Genomic DNA, 27807 nt, shown 5'->3' with positions numbered 1-27807 from the left:
ATCACACACACACACACACACACACACACACACACACACACACACACACACACACACACACACACTGCAAACACACGGCTCTTTCTGCTGTTTACCAGGTATGTAAGAGGATAACAGTCAGACATGACGGGAATCTGGAAACAATTAAAACTGCTTGTATTACGGTTTAACACACATTTTAGCACCTTATTGATTCTATATAAATGATAATTAAAAAAAACAAACATGTATTATTCCTACCAGTATCAAGCTTCAAATAACCTTCAATGAAAAGACATATTTATGAATTAGGTTACTGCTTTTCATCACAGGACAAACACGGAGACACACATTCACACATTTAGCAATTTAGTGTCACTGTTTAACCCCAAAGCATGTTTTTGGACTGGTGCATGCACATGGAGAACATGCAAACGCCATAATCCTGGACTCCAACCCAGAGCGTTAACCACGACACTGGATAATCTGTCAGCTGTTTTCAAACAACTTGACCGGATCTGCTTCTGTTCCTAGAAAATGAAGGAGCAGGCCAGACTGTACTCCTCTGAGATCAAGCAGATCGACCTGGACATCAACAGGACCTTTCGAGACCACATCATGTTCATGGATCGCTTTGGAGTCAAGTAAGTTTCACCGTCACCTTCAGGTTTTAAGTACTGAAATGTTCTTCTAGCAGCTCAGACTTTCTTTCACGGGACGACTCAGTTTCTAAACCATTTTAGACCAGATGTGAATTTGCTGTTTTGTATGAACAATATCCTCCATAAGTCGATCCATCTGTCAGTGTAGGTGGAAATCAGGGTACCTGGTCATTAAATAATCGTCACTTTAGGACACTTGATGCATGCTCTTTGAAGAATTAACTTATTTTAAATGTGCATTATGGAAAATGACTTCTTTTTCAGATATTTCATACGTCACACTTCGCAGTACAAACTGTGTCACCAGATAGCTTCTTTAGACTGTGGAAGTCCATGTTAAGACCCCGTGCATGCAAAAGGAGAACATGCAACCTCCACATAGAACGAGCTCGAGGCTCAGACTCAAACCAGGAGCCTTATCACTGTGAGGCGAGCGCTCTAACCACTGTACCGCCATGCAGCTCTTACATAAATAAAGTCTTGTTCAACTGTATTTTCTTGGAGACCAAACAGAAACAAGGAAAAAGCTCAACTTGAACACATAAATTCAGACTACAACCCTCACTTGTAGTTTCAACATCGTATTGCTTAATAAATCATGAGCGACGGACAGAGTAAGAAGCAGAAATATTCAGGGAACGAATTTCCTCCGAGTGCTGCTTTGCTCTGAGGTGGGAGAGCTGGCTTCACAATGGGGGCCAGATTAGGTTGAAATAAGAAAAACCCTTCAGAGGAGCAGCCAGAGTGCAAAGTGTGAGGGGAAAACCCCCGAGAGGAGGGGGGGAGAGGGGGCGGGGCTTTTCCAGCAGGAATCTAAAACTTCCCTCACGTGGTTTAAACATCCACACACGTTTGCTCCCAGTCGTACTCATCGTCAGGTGGCGTTCTGCTTTGGATACAAACAGAGTGTGGTCGTGCGACCCCGGGGTGAACTTGGAGTGTGGGGAGGAAGAGGAGGAGGAGGAAGAGGAGGAGGAGGTGTAGACCGAGACCTGGACGGCGTCGGGTTCGTGTGGAACCCGACGCCGTAACAAAGTGATGTCACTGACAGTTTAATAGACCTCAGGCCTGTTTCGGGAGCGGCAGTGGAAAGTCTGGGGCAGCGAAACGTTTCAATATTTAACTGGAGTTCATCGGTCCTGCAAACCTGAGACTTTTTATAGAGGCTCCTCTCCACCCTCTGAACTTCATCTGCTCTGGATTCATGTTGGTCTGTTTCAAAGCTGCGTTTTCTTTGCAACCTTCATGCTCTTACCCAATAAAGTGGAGAATAATGAAGAGTATATTAATAAAGCCTGAGATATTTAGGAGTGTTATAATGAAGTAGGCAGTAATAAAGTTTATATATATATATATATATACCATAAAAGAAAACAGTCATTCATCTGTCTTTGTTTTAATTTCCCTTTTTTTTCATCTGTCTGCTTTCTCCTGTTTATTTTCTCTGTTTTTCTTTTCTTCTCTGTTTTCTTTCACCTCTCATCTTCTCTCGTTTTTCTGCTTCATATCCTCTTTTGTTTCTTATTCTCTCCTTGTTTTCTGTCTTTTCTGTTTCTTCCCCTTTGTATTTCATCTTACATCTCATTTTCTTACTTTGTTGCCTCTCGTCTCTCCCGTTCTTCTCGCTTCCTGTTTCTGTCTCCTCCGACTCTTATCATCCCTCCTCTCTCTTCATCTTTCTTCTTTTGTCATTTGGAGTCCTCGCTTGACACCGTCCCTGTTTGTCTGCTCTCTGTTTCGCTTCTCTTCTCCGCTCATTTTCCCGTCTTGTGCCTGTGTCCTTTTCTTTTCTTAACATATTTTTCTTTCCTTTAACATTTGTCTCCATCTTTCCTTTCCTTTTCTTTCCTTTCTTTAATTTCCTCTTCCTGCTCTTGTCTTCTCTCTGCAGGCAGCAGTCCCTCTTCCATGTCCTCTCTGCATATTCAGTCTATAACACAGTAAGTAACTGATTTCTCTCCATCATGTGACACAATGAAATCCCAACTTCAATCAGTTGTTAAGAGCTAAAACTCTTCCATCATTTCTCTTTTCTCACTGAGCAGACTTCATGTTGTCACTTGTGGTGCAGTTGATTTATTTGTCCAGTGTCTTCAGCGTCGTCGGTTTAAAGCCTGCTGGTTGAATAGATTAGTTTCCATTATGCACACTGGATTTCACTGGAGTCACATTAAGAACCGAGCGTCTCTTGTGTGGAGGCAGAAATGAGCCGTACACAGGTTGAAGGTCCTGCAGCCGTGATGGCAGCTTTGCTTTCGTTCTGCAGGAGGTGAGCTACTGCCAGGGCATGAGTCAGATCGCCGCCCTGCTGCTCATGTACATGAACGAGGAAGACGCCTTCTGGGCGCTGTCGCAGCTGCTGACCAACCAGAAACACGCCATGCACGGTGAGGCGTCCCCGCATGCTTTTAGGGTGAAACTGTCCCGTCGTCACTTCTGAAGGGCAGTGAAACTGATTCCAGGCTGTGTGATCTGAACGCGTAGGGTCAATATACCGCCTCTTCTCCTTTTTCTATTTTAAGGCTTTTTCGTTCCCGGCTTCCCCAAGCTCCAGCGCTTCCAGGCTCATCATGATCAGATTATTTCCAAACTCATCCCAAAGTTAAAGAAACATCTGGTGAGATCACATTTTACGCAAGTGTCTTACAAGAGAAAACGAGGGCAAAGAAATACCACTGCAGTTATGTGATGACGTATAAAGTGATTTTTGGATCATCTGTGGACGTGTACTCACTCTCTCTATTTTTCTCTCATACCAGGACAGAGAGCAGATGTCTGCAGGCATTTACTGCACCAAATGGTTCCTCCAGTGTTTCATTGACAGGGTGAGGAGCCTGTTCCATTCAATATTTTCCTATTAATCTCTTACCATGTCAGGACTGTGTTCAAAATCTCCAATCCAAATGTTATAAAGTGCATGTAAAATGACAGTAATGGATGATGAAGAAGAGAGTGCATACAGGATGAAGGCAGAGAATGTGTGACTGAAGGAAAGCAGCAAGAGAGAAAAGGAAGTTTACCATACATCAGTGAGACCTGCTGTGACGTTCGGTTTGCTGTGCGGCTGCACAATCTATTGCAAATCTATTGTTTTTGCAACATTAACATTTACAATAAAACAAGTCAGAAGTGCAACAAGGAAAAGATCAAGAAAAAAAGAGCAATTAAAACAAACTGCTCCTGTTCTGAAACACATGCTCTGCACATTCATAATGACAAGATTTCAAATAATAGTGGGATTGATTATAACATAATATAATATAATATAATATAATATAATATAATATAATATAATATAATATAATATAATATAATATAATATAATATAATAATTCAAAAAATATTGATTGACTGTCGGGATTATAATATACATGGCGGCCATGGAAGAAAAAAAAAAAAAAAAGAAAGTTAAGAAACTGCTCCACTCTTGAAATGCTATTGGTGGAGCAGCAGATGTGCTTGGGATCAGAAGAAAAATGTAAAAAAAAAAAAACACCTACATAAAACATAACATTGGTGCGTATTAAGTACGAGAGAAAGAGCACTTTTATTTCAAAATAATAAATCTCAAGGCATGAAGAGAGTAACATTTACTACTTTAGTCTACTTTAGAAAATCCTGAGGCCATGCTGAGAAGGTTTGGTCATGTGCTGAGGAGAGACACAGTGGATCAATTAGACAAAGGATGTTGGAGACGGAGCAGCGGAGAAGATAAAGGCCTCAGAGAAGATTAATGGATGTAGTGAAGGAGTTCGTGGAGAAACCTGGTGGAACAGTAGAGGAGGCAGGTGATCCGCTGTGGCGGACCCTGGAGCAAACAGCGGAAAGACGAAGAAGTTTTAAAAACAGTGGGTGTTGAACGCTGTGCAGAACGAGACAAATAATAATAATAAGTTTCAGGTTTAAACTCTGATACAAAGTCTTCTTACAGTGATGAAAGCATAACTGTGACCGAGCTCTCATCCAGACCAAGATGACATGTTTCTTACCTAAAATAATAAAAGAATTTGACATTTTTTGGGTGCTCCACAGAAACAAATGAGACCTTGACCTCCTCCTCCGAGGACAGAGCGTCACCTCCAGAGCGTTTTATCACTGAGGGCGATCTGTGGGCAGAACAGCCCAAAAGCTCTTTTCCAAGAAGAAAGTCTGATTGCTTTTTTACAGATGGTTTAACGTGATTTCAGCAGAACACATCCTGGAGATATCTGAGCCGTGGGGCATTGCATTAGAGGAGAGCATTTAGAGCTGTCAGGCTAAACTGTTATTAGCCTGCTCCGTGCTGGCCCACAATCCTGTGGCGGCGGCGGCGGCGGCGGTCTGGCAGGGTTCGCCCGTTGTCAGCACTTCTCCGTCCCGCTGAGTCGCCGGGCTCCTCGGGGCCTCGGGGCCTCTGAGGTCTGGGCGGGAACCAAACAAACCTCCCTGACTCAGGCCTGCAAGGGGAACTGCAACATGGACGTAAACAAATCCGCCCGATTTCGCTGACTTGTTGTGTTTCTGTGATTCGGCCCACAGACGCCGTTCACCCTGACGCTTCGCTTGTGGGACATTTTCATCCTGGAGGGAGACAGGCTCCTCACCGCCATGTCCTACACCATCCTGAAGATACACAAGAGTAAGGACGCCGTACAAACATAAATCCCTGTCTGCGCTGGCTCGCCGCTGCAGGTTTCTCCCCACAGACGTCGACACCAGCCTCTTAATAATCTAATGCTGAAGATTTCCAGCTGTTGTTTGGTTTTTCCAGAGTCGGCCAAAGAGAAATTATGGGAAAGTCCACAACGAGGGATTTTTAGTGATTCATCAAATAGATAGCCTGAGCGTCCTGGATTGGACTTTCTTTCACTTGAATGTATTTTGTCTGTATTGCCTTCATGCTTCATTATTACCACAACACATCTAAATGTTGATGTTCTGCCTCTGCGATAACCCAGACGGACCATTTTAGCACCGATCTCGCAACAGAGCTCGTCGTCGTTCAGTCAAACCTCACAGGGTGGGATGAGGAGGAAATCAATTCTGCAGCAGATCAAAAGCACATTTTTCTTCCAAGTCAGAAAAAGATAGAGCGCCACATATGAAAGGGATGATTCAATACTTCAGTAACATGACGTACACCAAGGTACTCTTGAAGTTACTTTAGTTGGTCGGAGGAAGATGCTCTACAGTCTTATAGTGGTTCTTTAAAGAAGGTTTTATGACCCAGCGACAACAAGCAGAAGCAGCAGGCAAAGGACTATTCTGAAGCTCACCAGGTATTGTGGATACTAATGCTGATGTTACTCAAACGATCGGTGAGTATGACAGGGAGGCAGCAGCTCTGCAGCTCTTCAACTGTTTTCACATCAGTAAAGAGTCCTGAAACTCCAATAACTGTAATTAAATTACTCTTTTTATCACAAAAACTCAAGTACTGGCGTTACATCATCTCTCAGACTCTGTTGGCCCTGTCTTCTCATGTGGAGGCCACGCCAGTGTTGAAGGAGAAGAAACAAAATGTCTTTCTTACTTTTGAAGCTTTTCAATAAACTGACTTGTCTTCAGGTCGAACACCCGAGATCCACTTTTAATCAGCAAAATAAAGAAATACACCTTTTAGTTTTAGAATGCAAAACAACATATTCTGCTTCTTCGGCCATTAAATCTTTTTATTCTGCTGCTTATTTTTGTGCATGGTCAGCATTTTTTGTTGTTGAGTGTAATTTAAGTTGCTCGAGAAATGGTTATTATAAATGTGTAGGGAAACTTAATGAAAGAAGCAACTAAAGTGCATTATGCTCAGGAGACCCCTACGCTATGTTACAGTCCATTGTGTGTGTGTGTGTGTGTGTGTGTGTGTGTGTGTGTGTGTGTGTGTGTGTGTGTGTGTGTGTGTGTGTGTGTGTGTGTGTGTGTGTGTGTGTGTGTGTGTGTGTGTGTGTGTGTGTGTGTGTGTCCCCACAGAGCGCATGCTGAAGATGTCTTTGGAGGAGCTGAGGGAGTTCCTGCAGGAGCGGATCGCTCAGACTTTCTTCTACAGCGACGACGTGATCGTGGAGCAGCTGCAGGCCTCCATGAGCGAGCTGCGGAAGATGAAGCTGGACCTCCCTCCTCCTGGTACACACACGCACATCTATCAGGACATCGACTCCTCAGCTCTGACACTTCATCGCTGCAAAAATTTGATCCTCAACCTCATGAATGACAAGTGTTGGCCAGCAGGTGGTGCAGTGGTCACCTCACGACGGGTAAAGCCCGGTTGGAGTCAGGAAGATTTCCCTCTGTGTTTGTTGGCCACATGAAGGACTGGCTGGTGTTCGATTGGCTCCAGCCCTCATATTCCTTATCCTCGCTAATCATAACCAAACATTTATGTTGGAGGTAGATTAAGGAAATGTCCTCAAGTGCAGAAATTTTCAAATTTGAAACTATTATATTAATACTTTTTTGACACCAATCAAGAGTTAAATGTTAAAGTAGCTCAGAGAGACACAATTAAAACTGTATTTTTTAATAAAATTTTATTCTATAGTCATGTTTTTGGTGGCATCTTGTTTTCAGGAAAACCTGAGGAGTTGCCTCGTAAGCCTTTGGGTCAGGAGCTGCCGGTGCTGCTGAGTCCGGTCCAGCCCTGCGGAGGGAAGCAGTCCTCAGCCAGCGGGTTCCCCCGAGCGGGCCTGAGCCTCCACATCATCTCCCACCAGAAGGACTGCATATCCCCAGACCAGAGCCCCTCCAAGGATCCCCGGGACCTGGAAGCTGCAGGCGAGGAGGAGGCTCCTCTGCCTTCCCCGGATCCCATCATCATCCACAGCGAGGCCCCGCTGACCCCCGACGGCTCCCCGCTGGCAGGGCCCCCGCCTTACCAGCCCCCGGAGGTCATGGCCGATCAGGATGACCCCAGTGTCCCCGTGGCTCCTCCCTCTCCTCCGGAGATCAGCGGCCCCGTCTCCACAGCGTCGGCAGACGAACCCTCGGCGGCCTCCCTCTCGGCTCTCAGCTCCGATCGCTCCTCCTGCAGGGTCCCGCGGACTCTGTCAGCCCCGCCGGCGCCGGGCCTGGCCCCGTCTGAGAGCCTGTCAGCGGAGGAGAGGGCAGAGGACAGCTACCTGGCCCAGCTGCTGGAGCAGGCGTCGGCTCTGTCGCCCGGCGGCAGCGTGGAACCGGACTCGAGCTCAGCGCCGGAGGAAACGCAGCCTGCGGACGTGTCATGAGGAAACGACCAACTCACAGAGCAACATGTACAAAGTCAAGGTTAACTTAGTGGGTAATATTTTGTTTGAGAGCTAAATAGACATGTATCAGTCAGATTTACGATGTTGAGCAACAATTGCTTGAAGGAAAAACTCATGTTCAATTGTGACGTTATGATCTGGCTTTTTCTGAAAGAAGTCGTTTCCTCCTTTTAAGGTATTTGAATCCGTTTTCACGGGAGGTGACAGAGTGGCTGTCACCCCTTTCACCCTCTGTGGGGGTTTACATTTTCACCCGCAGCAGATAAAAGTGCCACAAACCACTGCAGAGGTTGAAAGTAATCAAAAGAAGACAGATTTGTTTACTCCAGGTACAGTGAAGAGAACAGCAGGGCTCGTATTTATCAGAATCCCTCCTCAGTTTTTAGCCCAGGGGTGTCAAATATATGGCTCACAGGCCAAAAACAACCCGTCTTGTAGTCCAATCTGGTCCGTTTGATTCCATAGTGAGTTATAAAAATCACCCAAAAATAAATACTATTGCTATTTTCAAAAGCCAAATTTCATAATGAAATATTTTGTGAAACAAGCTTTCATATTCATAATGTTCTCAAACTGCACAGAAAGAAAGAGCCACATTTTTTAGGTTTGATTGGTTTTTCATCTTTGCAGATTAACATGGGAACATAATCCACTTAAGGTCAAATGAGGCTGCATGTGGCCCTTGAACTGAGTTTCACACCGCTGGTTGAGCCCATTTAAAGGCACATAAGCTGTAAGAACTTTGCTGAAAGGCTTTGCAAGATTTTCTAAGTCTGCCTACACACAGTCAAAGTGAAGTGGAGCAAGTTAAATGATCTTCAATCTCCCCGATTAGGAAACGCACTCCAAATATAGTGCACATGTGTCAAAAAGAAATGATAATGTGAATTAAAACAAAGGCAAAAGGCAAGTTGTCACCTTCACAGAAATGTGAAGAAGCTTCAATACGTCTCTTCTTCTCACCTCAGCGTCACGTATCACCAATTTTGAGATCTCAAAATTGCACAGTTCTACATTTTCCACTACATTTTCACAAATAACAATGCAGAGTTTTGTCAAACAGGTGAAACTTCACATTTTCACCTCTTTTTCTTTTCTTGTAGGGGAATCCTCATTATATTTACCTCATATTACGACAATGGTCCCCCTGCATATGTAGACATAAATTACAAACATTTCCAAATGTACTTGCTGCACAGAACACGAAATATATTCAACTTCATTCATTATAGGTATTTTTAAACAAAGCACCCCCTCCTCCGCCTGCTTATGTGACAAAAGACATCAAATTCCTGCTAAAACAAAGATAATATTCTAACAGCACAACTGTTTCTCCATCATTTCTTTCAACACTTGAGTTGCACGAAGAATTCCTTCCCTTCTTTCACTCCCCCTCCTGGCTGTGATGCTGCAATCCGAGACGATTTATCAATAAGTTCCTGAGGTTTTTATTATGAGCCAGTGAGAGGAGCTGTGTGATGTTTTCTATGGCTCTTTTGAAGCAGATTAAAAAGTATCCAGGGCGTAATGGGATCATGGGAAGTGTAGTCTCCAGTGTTACCAACATAAAAGAGATCTAATAAATACAGTATGGGTACAGGCTGAAGAAACGCATCTGTGCAGACGAAACCACATGTTGGCCTTCCACTCAAAACAGTATGTGCCCCGTGGAGGAACTGCAAATAAACCCCAGTCACATTTTGTGCACAAGGCATGTTTGCATTTTGAGGATAGGAGCTCGTTTTCAGACGGACACTAAATGAGTGTAACCCACCGTCCACCCGCTGCTTTAATCCAGACACGCTGCACTCTGGAGTCTTCTGAAAACCAGGCAACCCGGCGTCACCCTTTACAACAGAACTGAACTTTTTGTAGGTTTTTCTTGTATCGTGTTTGTCCAAACGGACACGTCTGCCCGGTCAGCCTTTGTAAAGTGTTTGCTAGCAGAGTTGAACTTTTTATTTTTTGTACTAATGTCTCAATGCCTTATTGGATCGGCTTCAGTTCTCCTGTGGTGGACTTCGTTGACGTTGAACCTTTTGTGACTCTGGAGAGACGAAAAACAACAACAAAAAAAGCACCTTCAGGTGTTGAACTGAACATTAAAGTCAACCTCTCGACATGGTGAGCTGGCTCACTGTTTATGATTGTACACATGCAAACCTATTGAGCTCATTTGTTTTCTCTAGCTCAGTAATTTATTGCTTCAATCCTCTTCGATCCTCATTTAACAGCCCCTCTTGTGCTCGTCCGTTCAGGGTCGTTTCCTCCTTGAAAGGTGAAACATGCTGTTTTCTTAAAAATCTTGCATATGAACGGGTGTAAAATTATTCCACCGTTGTGTTTAGACGTGTACAGTATTGTAGAACCAGTAGGATTTGGTGAGTTAGTCCAACTGAGAGGCAGAAAAGCCCTCTGTTCAGCTCTGTGCTTAGATCCGATGAAACGCTGACCCCGTGTGGTCAGTTCAGGTCTCTTATCTAGATTGTAGACTAGCAGAGAAGAGTAGAAATGTCCTGGAAAGGTTTTCCAATTTAGAAAATCTCATTCGAATTTTACAATTCAACACCTTGATTTTGAATTATGTGAATGTGCTTCATAATATTTGATTGCATCTTAACGCTGAAGCTCCAAATGGTTTGAATAACGACGTGTCAAAGTAGCTGCAGTTGGAATGAATTAGCTGGTTTTTAAATGTCTTTCAATGAGATCTGATTGTAGTGCCATGTTGAGGAGGAGTTGGGCTGAAACAATACAACTTTTATCTTCCGTTGTTTGTCGTCTCATTTCTGTCTTGTAAAGTAAAACATGACGGAGGTTAGCTCTCGAGAGGAAAGAGGAAATATCTACGCGTCAGGCTCCGGATTGCTCTTTGTGTCATTTGGGAATCAGTAGCATTTCCTTTATAAAAATGATTGGACCTGATTCTGTGACGCAAACTGCAGCTTGATCCAAGGTGTCCTTCTCTCTGCTCTTGAACAATGTGTCGCCTTTGCAGCGTTTCCCTGGAAAGAATCCACACTGCGCACAACTAATTTCACTCATTTCTCCTGTGACTTCTCTGTAGTTCCCTTCTAAACAAACTTCTACCTTCCACCCTTTACTTTCCTCCTCTTGTTTTGTCCCCGTCCTCTCTTGTCCTTATTCCTCTCTCTTTCAATTACCTCTTCATGCTTTTATGAGAAACTGTAGACACAGTCGTAGTTTAATGTCACTGAACACACTAACCACACTTCTCGGTCAGGCCTGCATCCAGCACCATCACCCATCAGGAGTTTGTGTCCTGTGCGTATGTACGGTGTGTGTGTGTATATTTGTGCTTCCATCTCTCTCAGTCTGTGTGCTCCTGGCTCAGAAGCATCCTGCACCACACCTAAAACACACACAAACACTGGGCATATGCAATCAGAAAAGTAAATATGAAGCGGTATCGCATGACATATTCATATTAATGTTTTCTTTTCTTTTTTTTTATTAATTTTAAGTACACCCATTGAAGCAAAACAGAAAAGTTGGCTCACTTCAGATGGAGTACATGGTCCAATGTACTGCAGTGTATTCAGGGTAAAAACGTAACATTGGATGTGATGGAGGTACCTATATATCTACATATCTGTTTAAAAAAATGTTTAAACTGCATTAATACCAAGTGAAATGTGTCTGCTGGGGCACCTTTTCCTCTAAACATTGTTTTCTAAACATTGGTTCACTCATGAGAAGAAAAATGTCATTTTAAATAAATTTCAAATTAAATAAATTTTGGTTTATCAAGTGGAATGGTGGTAATAACATAAGATCAGTTGCAGCCATTGGCTGACAGAATTTAAGGACTTTTGGTTTGTTTGAGATAATTTAGGCAACGTTTGATTTCGATATTATCTTGGGTTTTAGATTGCTCAGTTCAGTGAAAACCTCCAGCAGATTTCACACCTGCACAGTTGCAGTTTCACCATTGACCACAGGGATGCGCTGTTGTGTTACTGTATCACACCTGTGTGACCGCCTGACTGCGACCTGATTGGTCCTTCGTCCCTAAAACACTTTTGTTCCACTTTAAATTGTGGTCAAGTTTGGCACAGTTCAGCAGTTTGGTGCAGCTTCACATCGGGGGGAACATCTTCTTCTTCAAACTGAATTTAATGGAAAGTTATAGCTCCGGTGCGTAAAGTGATTTTTACAGCTCCAAAAAGTCTCCAACTTCTTCTGCACGTGATGTCCGGCAGTTTGTTGGTGAAAACCCTGGAGGGTCTGAGCCTGGATTCAGGATATGTGGCCCGGGACCCGTGCCCGTCCCTCAGCCTGTCCTCCTCCGGGAGGTCGAGGCAGTCCCTGCCGCACTCCGGCACTCCTCAGCGGGGAGCCCGGTGGCAGCGCACCGGCTCACTTTACAGCCGGAACGGCAGCTGGGACACTGTGAGCACGCTGCCGGAGGACGCGGCGGATGTCCTGGCGAAATGCCCGTGCTTGCCCGAGCTGGAGGAGTATCCCTGGACGGAGCAGGAGCTGCGGGACGTGGTGCGTAAAGTTGCCGGCTCGGACGCGTCGTTCACGGGGGACGCGCTCCACTGCTTGTCCGTCCTGCTCCGGAGGGCTCTGGTGCGGATCTCCCGCGAGGCGCAACGGCTGAGTGAGCTCCACCGGCGGTGCACCCGCCTGGAGGTGCAGAGCGCGGTGCGGCTGGTGCTGAGCTGGAGCCTCGCGGAGAAGTGCGTCTCCTCCGCGGTTAGGGCGGCGTCGCTGCACTGCATGAGCTCCGGGGACACCGCGCGCCAGCGGGGAGAGTCTGCGCGCTGCGGGCTCGCGCTGTGCGTCGGCCGCTTCTTCAGGTGGATGGTGGAGACGCGCGTATCGGTTCGTGTGCACGAGTACGCGGCGGTGTGCCTTACGGCGTGCGTGGAGAGTTTGGCTGAGGAGGTGACCAGACGCGCCCTGCACGCGGCCCGGCTGACCGCGGAGGAAGAGGAGGAGGAGGAGGAGGAAGGACGGATGGTGCGGGCCACCTGCGGCCCGGTGACCGCGGAGCTGCTGGAAGGAGCCGTGAACAACGACGCGGAGCTGTGGGGGCTGCTGCAGGTCTACGAACATCTCATATGTGGAAAAAATGCGCACGGTGAGTTCAGGACATGTTTTAGTCGTATTTTAAATGAAACGTGTCATAACTTGGAAAAAAAATTAATAACTCAATTTATTTTGTACTACAGAATATCTGTAATCAAATGTTAAAAACACAAAGTTCAAGGGAAGTGCACCGTTTGTACGCCATTCTTATGCCAAAAACGTAATTCAGACTTTTTTTCATAAAAAGATCAATGCATAAACCTGCAAACAATACAAACTCCAAAAATAGCAGATAAGACTTTATGTACGTATTATCAACTTTTTATCCAATAAATTATGGGCCACATCGCATTTTATTGCAACAAATCTAATCTTCCAACCCAACAAAGCAGCTCCTTCATTAAATGTAAAACTGTGGAAATCGAAACTCACATTTACATAACATTTAGTACTGTAATATTAAGGTCAACTCACTTGTCACCATCTAGTAAAATGTACCTAATATCTTCATTCTAACCACAACATTATTTAAGTGAAAGTTGTATTTAGTTATATTTGACCAGTTTAAGTAAAATCGACTAACTTTACCTAAATAATTACCCGTAAATATGATATTTCTTTAATATTTACTGTAATTACCCAAAAAAGCAGATTTCCATCTCTTGTACCCTAAGAGTTTATTTGTTTTATTCGTCGTATAACCATGTGAAACATGTTTCTTTTCATACCAGATAAGTCAGGTTTCAGAGTTGATTTCTCCTGGATTTCTAAAGTGTGTCTTTTGTTTTGTTATCTGTGTCGTTAACATTTTCTGTTAGGTGAGCGTCATCGAGTTGAACCGGTTTGTCTCACAGTCTTCATCTCACACAAAGCTTGAATGATGTAATATAACAACAGGCCACTTCAGTCTGAATCTTAAAGAAAGTCTCGTTGCCTCGTTCATCCAGTCGGCTTCAACTCACCCGACACGACCGTTTCATCTTCTCGCTCATTACAGGTGAAGGCAGCTTCAACTTCAACCATACAGACACTCACATTTTACAACTACAAGCAGTTCACACTCGCCAATCAACCTCAAATGCTTGTTTTCTTTACTTTTAGAGAAACCCAGAGTACCTAGAAATCCACACACGCTCAGGGAGAACATGTAAACTCCACAGAGGAAGACCCCGTCTGAAGCTGCAGCGCTCGTGTGTTCAGGCATCTAGTAAACTCAGAGAAATATAAATGAATTCCACATTCCTCTTGGGTTGTGGTTTTGCTATACTTTCATATGTTGAGTTACTGATGTTTTAGAAAACCACGAGTAGAAAATCAGTCTTGATGCATCAATTCTGCTTTTCTTTTCTCCTTTATGAGCACATCTACAGTCGGGGGGCGCAGGGATTTTTAACGAGCCTTTAGCGTCTTTCACTGTCAGGTCGCCGACACCCTGAACCTAGAAGTGCCTCAGCCCTGCCACCGACGGCTGCAGACGTGTGTGAATTCAGCATTAGTAGGTCACTTAGTCGCAGTAAACACAGCCGCTGCTCACAGAGGGACAGTATCCCTGGGCCTGCTGCATGCTGGGATACGGGCCTCTCTCCCATGGGAACGAGCAGGAAGAAGCGTGTGCAGTAAACCAGTGAGTGTTGTTACCCTCTGACCCGCCCGGCCAAAACAAAAGGCCTCTCTTTCCCGCTCAGGCGACGGAGCACGAGGTCCGCGGCTCCTGGTGTCGTCGGCAGACGCTAAACAAACAGCCGGCGGAGGCGGGGGGCGGGAGTGGCGACTCTCACGGTCTCACACGACGAGTTGGTCCACTGGGGGTGACGAGCGAACGCTTCCTTCTGATCTGCTGATGAAGCAGTGAAACAGAAGAACATGTTTCCAGTCTGTGCAGAAATCCTGCGGGTCGTTTCCAGAGACGCAGCCTGTAAGGTCATTATGCAGAATTCAGATTTATGCCGCCGTGCTCGGACATGTGTGCAGAGATCAGCTTACGTACTCGGTTTTCCTTTTTGTGAAGCTCATTTCCAGTTTTATAGAGTCTGGATAGCTTCTCCTCTCGTTTCCTAATAACTTGCACACCAGATTAAAAGCACGAGAGTGTGGTTCAGATGGTTCAGTGTGTTTCTGTGTTTGCCCTGTGATTTTATGGTTTTTGATTTGTAGATGTAGCTTCTGCATTTGTCTAGTATTTATGAGATTTCTGCATTATTGAATGTTTCTTAAGTGATTTTAATGATGAGCTTATTAATTAAACAGGCATAAAAGACAATAAGGCAGTATATGACTCAAAGGATACTATATACGAGTTTGATCATCTGTGGGCAACTTTGACCTTGAATTTATAATTTTCTCCTCTTTACACCACAGAGCCAAGTTATAATGGAAGATTCATCAACGTATGAGAACTGAAGCTGCTTATTTAATGTAAAAGAATGAACTGAACGGCTCAGTGAGTCAGAATTCGATCATTTTAAATGCATTTACTTTCTCATTGTCTGAGCAGTTATTCCAGTTGATTCAAATGTGGTTATCGGAACTTCTTCCATTTCTGGACGAGATCTGTTGGGCTGTGAAGACAGAGAGACGGAGGCCACATGAGGCCCAATGGCCCATGTCTGAGCTACGCCTTGATTTACAGGGTATTAGTTACCATGTTTTAACTCCTTAATGGCTACAAAGGACTGACCGTGTGATGACGAAGGCGTGTTTGATGAATCAGTGATGCCGTCAGTGTGTCTCTATCATGTGTGTAGCTTTGTGTTCCGGTGTCCTGTTGTGTTTAGTGTGTTAGCTTTGTGTTGCTACTCAGACTGAAGAGAAGTCGCAGACATGCAGCTGGAGAAAGCGTCTCATATGTGAGCACAGAGCAGTCAGTAATCCAACACTCGCTCGGCTACCAAATGTCATCTAATGTTATCTCCATCTGGACTTTGAAAGTATGAAACACCAAAGAATTGTTTCTCCTGCTAATACAACCCAGGGTGAGATGTGATCCCAAACTGATCACATCAGAGATTTAATCAGAGGCTGACGACGTCACGCGCCTCTGCTGATTGTGACAGGAGGGACGGACACGACTCTGTGGAGGCCAATTTGACTCTGTTCTGGTGTTTTGACGCCGCCTCATCGCTGCGACTCTCTAAAGCCTCCAACCAACGGTGACCATTCACACCGGCTCGACTCACCAGCCTCGGCTTTAACTAGATTATCCTGCCAAAACAACTTCTTCCCGCCAATTCTGCTCATGTGTTTCACACGTCTCTAAAGAATTTGTTCACTTCCACTAAAGTGAGCGGTGAGAAGTTTGTGTTTCTGCACCAGAAAGGAGCTTCTTTATGTTTGCTCCAGTAAAACACCGACTTGTTTCTACAGAGACTGAATGTGAAGTATACAGAGCTGTTACAGCTGAGGCTATGGTACTTAGCAGACAGCAATGGCTGCCAATAACACAATACCTTTGCCCATTAATTACCATTAGATAAAACCAATATTGTATTTAATTAAAAAAGGTAAACACTATAACTCAGTGCTGCATGGTATGTATCCTCAATAAATGAATCTTTCACCATTCGTTATGCATATTTATGAACAGCAAACTGCCTTAAAAAAAAAAGCTTGTATTTCCAATAAATGTGACTGTATTTGTTATATTGGCTATATTTGCAGTTATGACATTTTCTAAGGATTTTTTTAAATGTTGCTTCAATAATGAAATAACCATTCCTGTGATTTATTAACTTATTGCCAAATTGTCATACTGGTTCATGATTGGCTTCAAAGCCTTTTGAAATGGCCCAGCTTATCGTGTTATAGCCCGTCCTTACGTCATCTGTGTTTACAAACGTGCTTTCCCTCTCGTTGGGGATCGACCCGACTTCAGGATGGATAAAGGAGAGTAAAAGATAGACGGATGAGCCACACTTTGGTCTAGATGGGTGCTGATAATCCTTCATTAGCTGTTCAAACCCGAACTGAATGAGAAGTATCGTTGATTTGGTCCGGCTCTCTGCTCTCTGCTCTCTGCTTCCGGCTTCAGACTCCGGTGAGGTGATCTTCTGACCTCCAACACTCTGAGCTCCCGTCGTCCTCCACCAAACACTTGCAGTATTATACCACGCAGCAGAAAAGAGCTGTTGTCTTCGCTCTGCGGCGACTGAGCCTCTGTTTTCATTTTGGGGCACACACACACACACACACACACACACACACACACACACACACACACACACACACACTGAGTACAGCCACTCTTTCTCTAAGGATGCGGTGGCAGTCTTGCCGGGGGGGGGGTTGTTAAGCCTTGTTTTTCCTCAGCCACAGGTACACACAAGCAGTGAGTCAAAGGAAATGACTTAATCACTCCTGCTTGTGCTGTAAGCAGGTCAGTGTTGGACACAGGAGCTGAGGTGTGTGTGTGTGTGTGTGTGTGTGTGTGTGTGTGTGTGTGTGTGTGTGTGTGTGTGTGTGTGTGTGTGTGTGTGTGTGTGTGTGTGGGTTTGGGGGGGGGGGGGGGGGGGGGGGGTTACGCAGGTAGGGATTAGAAAACAGTGATTTGTGCTTTGTCTGCTGCATACTGGTCTCCTGTTGTGGAGCCATGAATAGATGCTTGTTCTGACCCCTGTCTGTAAACACGGCGGGGCAATCGGCGGCAATTATCTGCCACCCTCACTCGCTCACTCACTTCTCCTTTCTTTAAGCAAAGATTTCTTTATTCCAGACGTGAGGGGGCTCACGGGGGCGGGGGCGTGTTTCAGGTCACAGTGATGGATCAGCTCAGCCTAATAATCCAGACATTTGTTCCACGCTGCCACTGTTTACCTCCATTTAGCCCGAAGGTGGAGGGCGGGGGTGAGGTCAGGGCTCTCTGTGGGCAATTCTACATTTTCTCTACAGGGCTGCGTTTGTGAATTGTGATGGTGAAACCACCTTGATAAAGCTTTAAAAGAAAAAAAGCTTAACAAGCTCTATATAATTTTGCTGCTGGAATGGTCGAAGTCATTCTTCGGTTCCTCACTTCATTGTTCTGCGATGAGGTGTTTTTCTTTTCTTTTCTTACCTTTTCAGTAATGCTTTATAATAACATTATTAATATATACAATTATTTTATAATCTCTATCTAACCTCAATAACATGTAATTTTTTTTTAAATAAATTTATTTGATCAGTTTAATTACTTCATTAAATCTCTGCGGATTTGCTCTTGTGGCCTGTTGTGTGTATTCGCTGAGCTTCCAGTTTTTGCAGATCGTCGTCACTGGTGCCATTTCCATTGTGTGGAAGATCAGGAGTCAGCAAATACCTGATTCAAAGGGGCACAATGGGTGGGATCTGCGTGTGTGTGTGTGTGTGTGCACATGTTTTATCCACTTTCCGAGTTCCAAAACCTCAGTGCGTTACACTTTGGATGTTTCACCGACTTTGTGGGCCCAAATCGCTGGACACTGAAAGCTTTTTGATGTGAACTCAGTTCTGACGGTCCACTTCAGGGTCAGGGGTTAAAAAAAAATGCATTATGTTAATTGCAAATAACTCACAAGAAATGATGTTTATGTTTATTTATCATCTATGTGCTGAGCTGGTGAAGATTTTTCACCATCCAGCAGCAGAACTCTCCCAGACTTGTCTTAATGGCCTCTGAGCTTCTCAGCTCGTCGGCTCCAAGTGGAAGTTTATTTGAATTAACCGCCGAGGTCCTGACGTCCACATATGTGGACATTATTTCGGGTTGTACCGTTTTTGGCTGGACTATTGTTTTTACAACTTTAAAGAACAATCTTCACTGAAGATGACTGCTTTCAAGCGATTTGTACTCATTTTAACCTTCCAGGACCTGGCATCAGTTTGGGCCGTCTAGATCACAGTACAAAACCAGTTTGGGTCTCCGGAGGTCAGCAACAAGTAGAATGTGAGGACTAATTGTTTGGTTGTGTTTCAGGTGAGCTGTCGCTGCCGGCTCACGTCAGCCCGTACACCAAGCTGATGGAGAGCAGGGAGGATGCGTACATTCAGCTGGAGCTCCGGACGCTGGAGCAGGCTCTGCTCGCCACCTGCGTGGGCAGCATCACTGAGCTCAGTAAGTGTGTGCGTGCGTGCGTGCGTGCGTGCGTGCGTGCGTGCGTGCGTGCGTGCGTGCGTGCGTGCGTGCGTGTGTGCGTGTGTCGCTGCTGCCACACTCGGCTCCTGTGCTCCGCCTGTTTATTTAAAGTGCGAGGGGCTCCTGGGACCCGTCCTTAGTGGCGGCCGGCTCCCCCTCCGTTACATAACAGCCTGTGGATTGTGTCCAGAAAACAAGGGCACCTTCACACCCTGCAGACCGTCGTACTTCATTATGCCAGAGCTCGTTACCGAGGCGGCATGAAAAAGTGCCTTCACTGTTCACACCACTTTATAGACCCTCTGCTGACGCTTTTAATGGACCCAGATTTTCTACAAGTTTATGTTGCCTTGTTTTTTCTTTCTGTGCTGTTGCATTTAGATTTTTGAGAATCAATCTCAGTTTGAGGCTCACAGGATCACCAGTGAGATAGAAGGAGAACAAATTGTTTTTTAGCGGAAAATATCATCACATACAAGTTGTAATTTAGCAAATTTGAATAGTCTTAAAACAAGTGTAGTAGGAAAACAATTATCTGAACTGTTAATGTGGAAGCATGCAATTAAAAAGCACCATAACAAAAAGACTTGGGTTCAAATGCAGGCAGGGTCTGTTCCACATGCATAGGAAATGTATGAATCCATTAATGAAATAATCCAGGAATAGATAGATCAATCATCAATTTATAAATGTGTCCATAATACCACAAATCTATAAACAAATACATGCTCCATCCATTCGTGCATGAATGAATCATTCCATCATTGAATGTGTGAAAGATTCCATGAATTGATGAATCAATCAATAAATCAGTGAAATTATTTGGGCTCAAATGGATCAGTCATCCATGAATTATTGAATGAAACAATTCATCCACACTTGATGGCATTAATACTTAATGAATCGATGGATCATTCATTAATCCGTTATTTTATCCATCTGTCATTTAAATGATCAACTGATCCATGAATGAATGAATGGATGGATGAATGAATGAATGGATGGATGGATGGATGGATGAATGAATGAATGAATGAATGAATGAATTAATTAATTAATGGATGAATTAATGGATGGATGAATGAATGAATGAATGAATGAATGGATGGGTGGGTGGATGAATGAATGAATGAATGAATGAATGAATGGATGGATGAATGAATGAATGGATGAATGGATCCATGCACTCTACCAGTGATCTCCGTTCATGAATGACTCGGTAGAAACTCTGGATGAGTCTGATTGTTTTCCGTCCTCCTGCAGGTGATCTGGTCTCCCGTGCGATGCACCACATGCAGCGTCTGCGCAGCTCCAACACGTCTGTCTGTCACACTCGCTCAGCCAATCAGCCGTCAGTATCCTGGGCCCCCGACGCCCTCCGCACCCTGTACTACTTCCTGTCCAGCCCACAGATGGAGTCGCTGGAGAATCCCAACCTGGAACCACCGGCCATGACGCTGAGCAGGGAGAGGTGTGTGTGTGTGTGTGTGTGTGTGTGTGTGTGTGTGTGTGTGTGTGTGTGTGTGTGTGTGTGTGTGTGTGTGTGTGTTGTGATGCCAGGCAGACGTGTCGGATTCAGAAGTGGGTTTAAGCCTCCGTCTGCTCCTCAGGCTGATCACACTGATCTACCAACATGTCTGCCCCCCCCCTCATCCAGGCCGTTCCTGCTCCTCCCTCCTCTCATGGAGTGGATCCGGGTCGCCGTCGTTCACGCCGAGCATCGCCGCAGCCTATTGGTGGACAGTGATGATGTCAGACAAACGGCCCGGCAGCTTCTTCCTGGACTGGACTGTGAACCCAGACAGCTGAGGTACGACTCGTTAATACTCAACAAGCCAGGATTAAGACATACTTTTATGCCACTGTTTTGATTAATACTCCAAGTATATTCTCCAGGTATCCCAATTTCTTGTTTTGCATTTAGTATTATATTGTCCTCACTTGTTTTTTCATATTATCACCCTGCCAAATGTCTTTGGAGCACATTGAATTGGAATAATAGAATGGAATAATAATACTTTAATAATCCCAGAGAGAAATTCTTTTACAGCTTTGCTCCACACAGAATATAATATAATAAATGGAATAGAAAGTTAAAGTATCAAATAAGACAGAATAAAAATCAAATAGGTATATAATGAAAAGTACAAGGCTTCACGGTGACTAATATAAGCATGGAAGAAAAATGAAACTGAATGAAAGTTACTGGGTGACCTCTGCAGTGACCTCTGGCTGCACTGACGTTTCTGTCCCGGCAGCTTGGAGAGCTGCTTCCACTCCTTCAAAAGTCTGGATGCTGAAGCTGCTCTGGACAAACTGCAGCAGGATCTGGGCTTCAGGATGCTCTCGTGTGGCCGAGCCGACCTCGTCCAGCAGGCCGCCCGGCTCCTGGGGGCCGAGGGCGTCGACACCATGGACGACCAGGTCACTGCCCACTGATGGTCTCAATGAATCAGACTTTTTTACTGGACTCATCAGACGTTCCACATTATTTTACAAGAAGCAAAAAACTAGAGACTATAATGCAAAAAAACTAAAACTTTTCACCATGAATCGAGACATAACGAGTTAGCACACAGACGCAAGCAAAACAAAATGGTGAAACGTTAATTTCGTAAAGTCTTTCAACGAACTTTCAAAAGTTTCCCTTCAGATGAAAACTGTTGTGACTCCTTCCCTCTGTGTGGCTGCAGGGAATGACTCCTCTCATGTACGCCTCAGCGGCCGGAGATGAAGCGCTGGTGCAGATGCTCATCGAAGCGGGCGCTCGCCTCGACCTGCAGGTAAAAACCGCAGCAGCAGCAGCAGCCCCCCCCGTCCCGGCCGGGTGTCTGAGCTGAGGTCTTGTTTTCATGCAGGTTCCCGGCTGCTCATCCAGACACCCGTCTGTTCACCCTGGCAGCCGGCGCTGGGTGGCGCTGACCTTCGCTGTGCTGCACGCTCACCTGTCCGTGGCTCAGGTGAGTGCTCACGACGGCAGCAGGCTGCTCTAAGACGGCTGTTTCCGTGGCGTTTCTTCACTACTAAGTTTAAAAATGCACAATGACTCAAAAAAACTAAACACATGAATGCACCAACTTCTGGTAAAAGAAGTTTGTGGGCTTGTTACTCACCAATTGTGTCTCTATGTCCTGCACTCTGAGTCCACTGTTAGCTTTAGCAGTAGCATTATTTCAAGATGAATAGCTTTGTTACTAGTTCACAAACTCCTGTTTACTAGAGGAGGAGCAACTTGATAATCCTGTAATAACTTGGCCATTTTGACAGCAACATGAAAAATATCCTAATGTCAGTAACTTCAGCTGTAGTGATGGATGGATGGATGGATGGATGGATGGATGGATGGATGGATGGATGGATGGATGGATGGATGGATGGATGGATGGATGGATGGATGGATGGATGGATGGATGGATGGATGGATGGATGGATGGATGGATAGATAGATAGATAGATAGATAGATAGATAGATAGATAGATAGATAGATAGATAGATAGATAGATAGATAGATAGATAGATAGATAGATAGATAGATAGATAGATAGATAGATAGATAGATAGATAGATAGATAGATAGATAGATAGATGCACATGTGTTTTTGGACTAGTCTTTCCTGTGACATTGTTCTAAGTAATTTCTCCACTTTCAGCTCCGCTGCGATTTTTCTGGGGAAAAAGAACAAAGCTTTGGCGACTTTAATTTATTTTTAATTAGTTTTTATGAGATTTGAAGTTGTTCCTAATTTCTTTTCTTTTCAAACAAACCTTCCAAAGATTAAACTCACACCATATGGAGCCTCTTATTAGCAGCTGTAACAGCTGGACGGCTTTCCACTAGATTCTCTGGTGTTTCTGTGTCGAGACGTTCTGGCTGCAATCTTTTTAAGTTCACCCCGTATATACTGGATGGAGTTCTTCCACAGCGCACTCATCAAACCATGCCTGTAAGTAAACAGAAAGGCATTGGACACAGACATGTTTGGTTAAAAAAAAGCCTTCAATAAACTGTTGCCACAAAGTTGAACTCATAGTCATAAATGTTGATTTATGCTCGCAGTCAGATTGAAGCGTAGAAGTTTATTTGAAAACATCAGACTCGAGGCAGGGGGGAACCTCTTTTTAAAAATGTAAATGCCCCCCCCCAAGTAGGGCAAATAAACCCAAAAAGCCCCGTACCACAGCTGTGCTCCCTCTAACAGCTGCTGCTGGAGGCCGGAGCTGACGTGGAGGGTGCCGCCCTGCTGGACGGTCAGGAGAGCTCAGCGGAGACGCCACTGCAGCTCGCTGCTGCCGCAGGTATCCCGTCACAAGTCACCTCCGACTTCCGTATTCCCAGAAAAACACAGAGTTTGAGGCAGTTTCCTTCTTCTCAGGTCACTATGAGATGGTCAGCCTGCTGCTCGGCCACGGAGCTGACCCTCTGCTCAGGGTGCATCATGGGAACTCGCTGACATCGCCGCTGCATGAAGACATGAACTGCTTCAGCTACGCAGCAGCACACGGACACAGGTGAGGCTCATTAGAAGTTTCTAGAGTCCGAGAGGTGGATAATGAGAAGAAGTTTAAACCCTCAACATAGAAACACACAGTCCAGATTTAGAATCATCAATCAACTTATCACACGTGCTTTTTGTGACGTGGACGCTGGAGTACGGATAGAAAACCCACAAGCATGCAGGGAAAACATGCAAACTCAACACAGAGGCCCAACCTGGAATTAAACCAACGTGTCGACTCAACAGAGAAGTGAAACGTTAGAGTTTTCTTGTAAAGTAGAAGTGCAGATGGTATTCTGGTAAAGTCAGTCAGTGTAGTAAAGACAAAAAGTCCATGCTAAAAGTACGATGGGTTTTTCTTCTGACACCTTTTAAAGTTTTTACATAAACTCATCCATGGATGAGGAAGGTGCTCTGGATCGGCTCCATCCTCCACGTGTCTGCTTGTTCTCTCTTCTCCAACAAGAGTCTTTTCACTGCGTCCCGGCCGCTCGCGCTCTCTCTATTACATCATTTAAAGTCACTCATGCATGAAAAAGCCTGAAGGACACATAATGGAATCGTCTATTTATTGCATGTTGTTATCTCATTCAGGTTGAGAACACAAAATCTCCGGCTAGGTTTTGTGTTGATTTCTTGGGATGTAGGATGAAAATGGTTTGTGGAAAATGCATAAAAAATAAATAAATAATCTGAGACATGGTGGAGCAGTGGTTCACTCGATCGCCTCAAAACATGAAGGACCAACTCTTTCTGTGTAAAGCTTCCATGTTCTCCCTGTACACATGTGGGAAGGCAAGTAGCCCAGACAAAATACACTGTTCACTGTTGTGGCTTTAGAGGGCGCCAGAGAGCTCCAGAGGACGCAGCAGCAAGATAAATCGGGGAGTCACTGGGTTGATATTTCCTTATAACATCCAGATGAAAACAAATAATTGTAGTGTGAAACTATGACTTTGTCATAACATACATTTTTATGACTGAGTTTATTAGTTTGATAGATAAAATACAAATATAGTCAAACAATGAGTGAGACTACAGATGAGGATTTAGCAACACCTCAAGCCCTCAAGATCAGTTAATATTAATATCTTCTAAATTCTGTGTTAATCTATCAAACTCTCTGCTCTGTGGCAGCTGAGATAATCTTCAGCTCCTCGACAACTTGAATCTGGACATTGTGCAGCAATGAAATATGTTTGCTTCATCAGCTTCCGCCTTCTGGTTGAGTTTCTCTCACCTGTTTTCTGTTACTCAGAAACATCGTGCGGAGGCTGCTGCTGCAGCCGCAGCACAGGAAGGAGGACATCCTCTCCCTGGAGGAGATCCTGGCTGAAGGAGTGGAGGAGGAAGAGGAGGTGAAACGACCCACACAGCCTCCAGTCCCGGATTCTCTGAGCCCAGTTCCCAGGCTGTGTAAGGCCAGGACCAAAGCCCTGCAGCAGGCGGCGTACTACAGCGCCGAGCACGGATACCTGGACGTAACCATGGAGCTCAGGGAGATGGGTGAGAAAACTGCAGATGTTATTGTTTATGTGTTTGTTTGTTTGTGTTTACCATGGATAACTTTGCGGGCTATAGGTGGCACCTGAGTATAAGTCACATCTATCAAAAAATGCCTCATGAAATTGAGAAAAATGTTTTCCTCCATTCCCTGTCGAAGTGTTCCTCCACCTCAGGAGGTCACGCTTTGGGCCTTGGATTCTTGCCTTTCTGCTGCTTTGTTTCCATTATCTACTGTATATATTTTCGATAAATACATATTCTGTGGTCATACAGTGCCACCTGGTGGTCCCAGATGGTAAATACCCCTATATGTCAGTATAACAGTGGTGTGATGAGACCAAAGAAAAATTGTTGCTTCTTGTCTGGAAAATATGGTAACTGCATGGCGCTCTGAGCCTCCACAGGTTTAAAATTAAATGTGATGTTGCAGAGTTTAACTCATTGTTAAAGGAAGTTGTTTAACATGAAAGCTGTAAAAAAAAAAAAAATAGATGCGAGCATTAAAGCTGAAATTGGTAAAGTGGTAAAAAAAAAAAAAAAATTGTTCTCTGAATAAAAAAAGAACAAAAGCCACTGGTAAAATGGATAAAAAAGATAAGAAAGCATCTTATAAAAAGTCCATGACGAAAAGTCAAACTAAAATTTTCAGACGTGCTAAATCACTTGTGGAGCACTAATCACTTCGCTCAAACTCTCCGGTCGACACGGCGCGTCACGTTTGCTGTCAAAGACGCTGCGTCTCACACTGTCCTCACGTGTTTCTGTGCAGGCGTTCCCTGGAGGCTCCACATCTGGCTGGAGTCCCTCCGCAGAGCTCGGCAGCTGAACCGGGATGAAGTCATCGTCTCGCTCCTCACAGAGTTCCCCTCCATCCGGGCGGAGGACTACAGCCCCGAGCTGCTCGCCACGGGGGTCCCGCTCATGTTCCGCATGCTGGAGTCCAGCAAGGTGACACACTTGTTCTGCTGTTCACCTGCGAGAAGCCTTTCAATAAAGAATAGAAATAAACGACCTGAGTAAATCGGTATACAAAAGATATTCAATAAGTCACATTTCGGACACTTTAACTGAAAAAACTCGATATACTTTAGAACAGTTTTATTCAATAGGATGTTGTTGATCTATGACAGGAATTTATTCAATTTGTGGACTTTTGAAGGTAGAAACTATGAAGTGTTTTACTTCTTTAAAATTGTTTGGCTTCCCTGTGATGTCTTGATAAATCGTAGATCTGTTCCTCGAAGCGTCTCTGACCTCGTTTTGTCTTCCTCCTTCAGGATTACGTGGTGACAAAGCGTCTGGCCTCCGTGTTCTCTCACTGTTACGGCGGCTGTCCGGTCCCCCCCGTCCCGCCGCTGGACGTCACGCTGTCCACGCAGCTCGGTAGCAAACCTTTCGCTTTGGTTTTAACGAGTGTAACTGAAAGAAACGAAGCATGACGCCACCGTCTCTGTGCAGATATTCACTTCCTGAACAATAAGGAGATGTCTGACGTGACGTTCGTGGTGGACGGGCGGCCGTTCTTCGCCCATCGGGTGCTGCTGATGTCCGCCTCTGAAAGGTCTGAAGTCCTCCACTTAGTTTCATTTGAGCAGCAGCCAAGCTGCTGAAAATGAACCTTTTCTATCAGTGAATGTATGAAGAATGGACTTTGATGGCCAGAACAATGTGAACAATAAATGAGTCTTTAAGCTCAAACTTGCTCGCATCGTGACGGGTGTTTCGTCCCGTCAGGTTTCGGCACATGCTGGCAGACTCCCCGGACAACGTCATCCACGTCAGTCACATGACCTACAGCACCTTCCAGGTGGGCAAATAAACAAACAAATGCCCCTCCTGCTGTTTTGAGAGCAGATGTGGCTCATTTAGCTGACGGTGTGTGTGTGTGTGTGTGTGTGTGTGTGTGTGTGTGTGTGTGTGTGTGTGTGTGTGTGTGTGTGTGTGTGTGTGTGTGTGTGTGTGTGTGTGTGTGTGTGTGTGTGTGTGCAGGCGATGATGAAGTCTCTGTACTGTGGAGGAACAGACGGTCTCACTGTGTCTCAATCAGAAGCCATGAAGGTAAAATCTCTCACCTGTTCACACGCTTGTGATTTATTATAACGGCAGTAGGTTGTAAGAAAGGTTTCATTTGTAGTTTTAATTTTAGGAATTCATCTTCGGACCGATAATCCTTTCAAATATTCTTACTTTCGGCTTAGTTCCATTTGCAAACGGGCTTTTTAATAGTAACTAAGTAATCCTTCCAGCGGTTTATGGATCCCGTTCTGTTCTGAGAAGTGGAGGTGTGTTTGTGTGATTTCGTTCTACATTTGTAACGTGTGCACACAAACTGTTCTGTAGCTGCTGCCGGTGGCCGTCTTCTTCCAGCTCCGAGGTCTGCAGAGGAGCTGCGAGGCGGCGCTGTCACGATGTCTGACTCTGGACAACACTGTGAGCATCTACCAGAGCGCCAAGGTACAATACAAGTCTTTCACCCTCTTTCCTCGAGTCCTGTCCTCTTTGTGGTCAATTAGAAGAAGAAAAAAAACAAACCTACATGTGTTTGGTGTGTTTGCAGCACCACGGAGCGGCGGAGCTCTGCCGGTTTTGTCAAGGGTTCTTCCTGCAGAACATGGATGGCCTCCTGGACCGAGAGGACTTCCACCGCCTGCTGCTGGGGGGCTTCAGCCAGGAGCTGCTCTGCCCAACCACGACTTCCCAACCCGGGAAGGACCGTGGCCCGGAGCCCCCGGTCCTGCTGAGGGACCTGGAGGCTGCGCTGGTCTGCAGACTGTACGGCCTGCACACTGCCTGTCGAGCGTAG

General features: G+C 45.0%; 2 protein-coding genes across 2 annotated transcripts in view; both read left to right on the top strand.

The window, feature by feature from the left end:
• The window catches only part of LOC308127000 (USP6 N-terminal-like protein), a 29085-nt gene extending 18454 nt beyond the window's left edge, over positions 1-10631 (top strand). Inside the window, exons 7-14 of the mRNA XM_080491731.1 lie at positions 514-623; positions 2533-2581; positions 2908-3028; positions 3164-3258; positions 3401-3466; positions 5160-5259; positions 6588-6740; positions 7185-10631. Of these exons, the coding sequence (XP_080347857.1) occupies positions 514-623; positions 2533-2581; positions 2908-3028; positions 3164-3258; positions 3401-3466; positions 5160-5259; positions 6588-6740; positions 7185-7837 (1347 nt within the window). The 3' untranslated portion in view covers positions 7838-10631. The remainder of the gene's footprint in view (positions 1-513; positions 624-2532; positions 2582-2907; positions 3029-3163; positions 3259-3400; positions 3467-5159; positions 5260-6587; positions 6741-7184) is intronic.
• A 1439-nt stretch (positions 10632-12070) lies between these two features.
• Positions 12071-27807, top strand: LOC308106347 (ankyrin repeat and BTB/POZ domain-containing protein 2-like; the record flags this gene model as incomplete). Its single annotated transcript, XM_080458045.1, has 17 exons — positions 12071-12968; positions 18843-18980; positions 20265-20472; positions 20659-20811; positions 21260-21425; positions 21695-21784; positions 21860-21961; positions 23202-23298; positions 23376-23511; positions 24757-25004; positions 25774-25952; positions 26282-26387; positions 26463-26565; positions 26739-26811; positions 26994-27062; positions 27345-27458; positions 27562-27807. 17 exons carry the CDS (start codon positions 12071-12073, stop codon positions 27805-27807), a joined length of 3126 nt encoding a protein of 1041 aa, XP_080314171.1.

The sequence above is a fragment of the Lipophrys pholis genome, assembly GCF_963383615.2.
Source record: "Lipophrys pholis genome assembly, chromosome: 2".
Classification (NCBI taxonomy): Eukaryota; Metazoa; Chordata; class Actinopteri; order Blenniiformes; family Blenniidae; genus Lipophrys; species Lipophrys pholis.
This window is presented reverse-complemented; position numbering and strand designations above follow the sequence as displayed.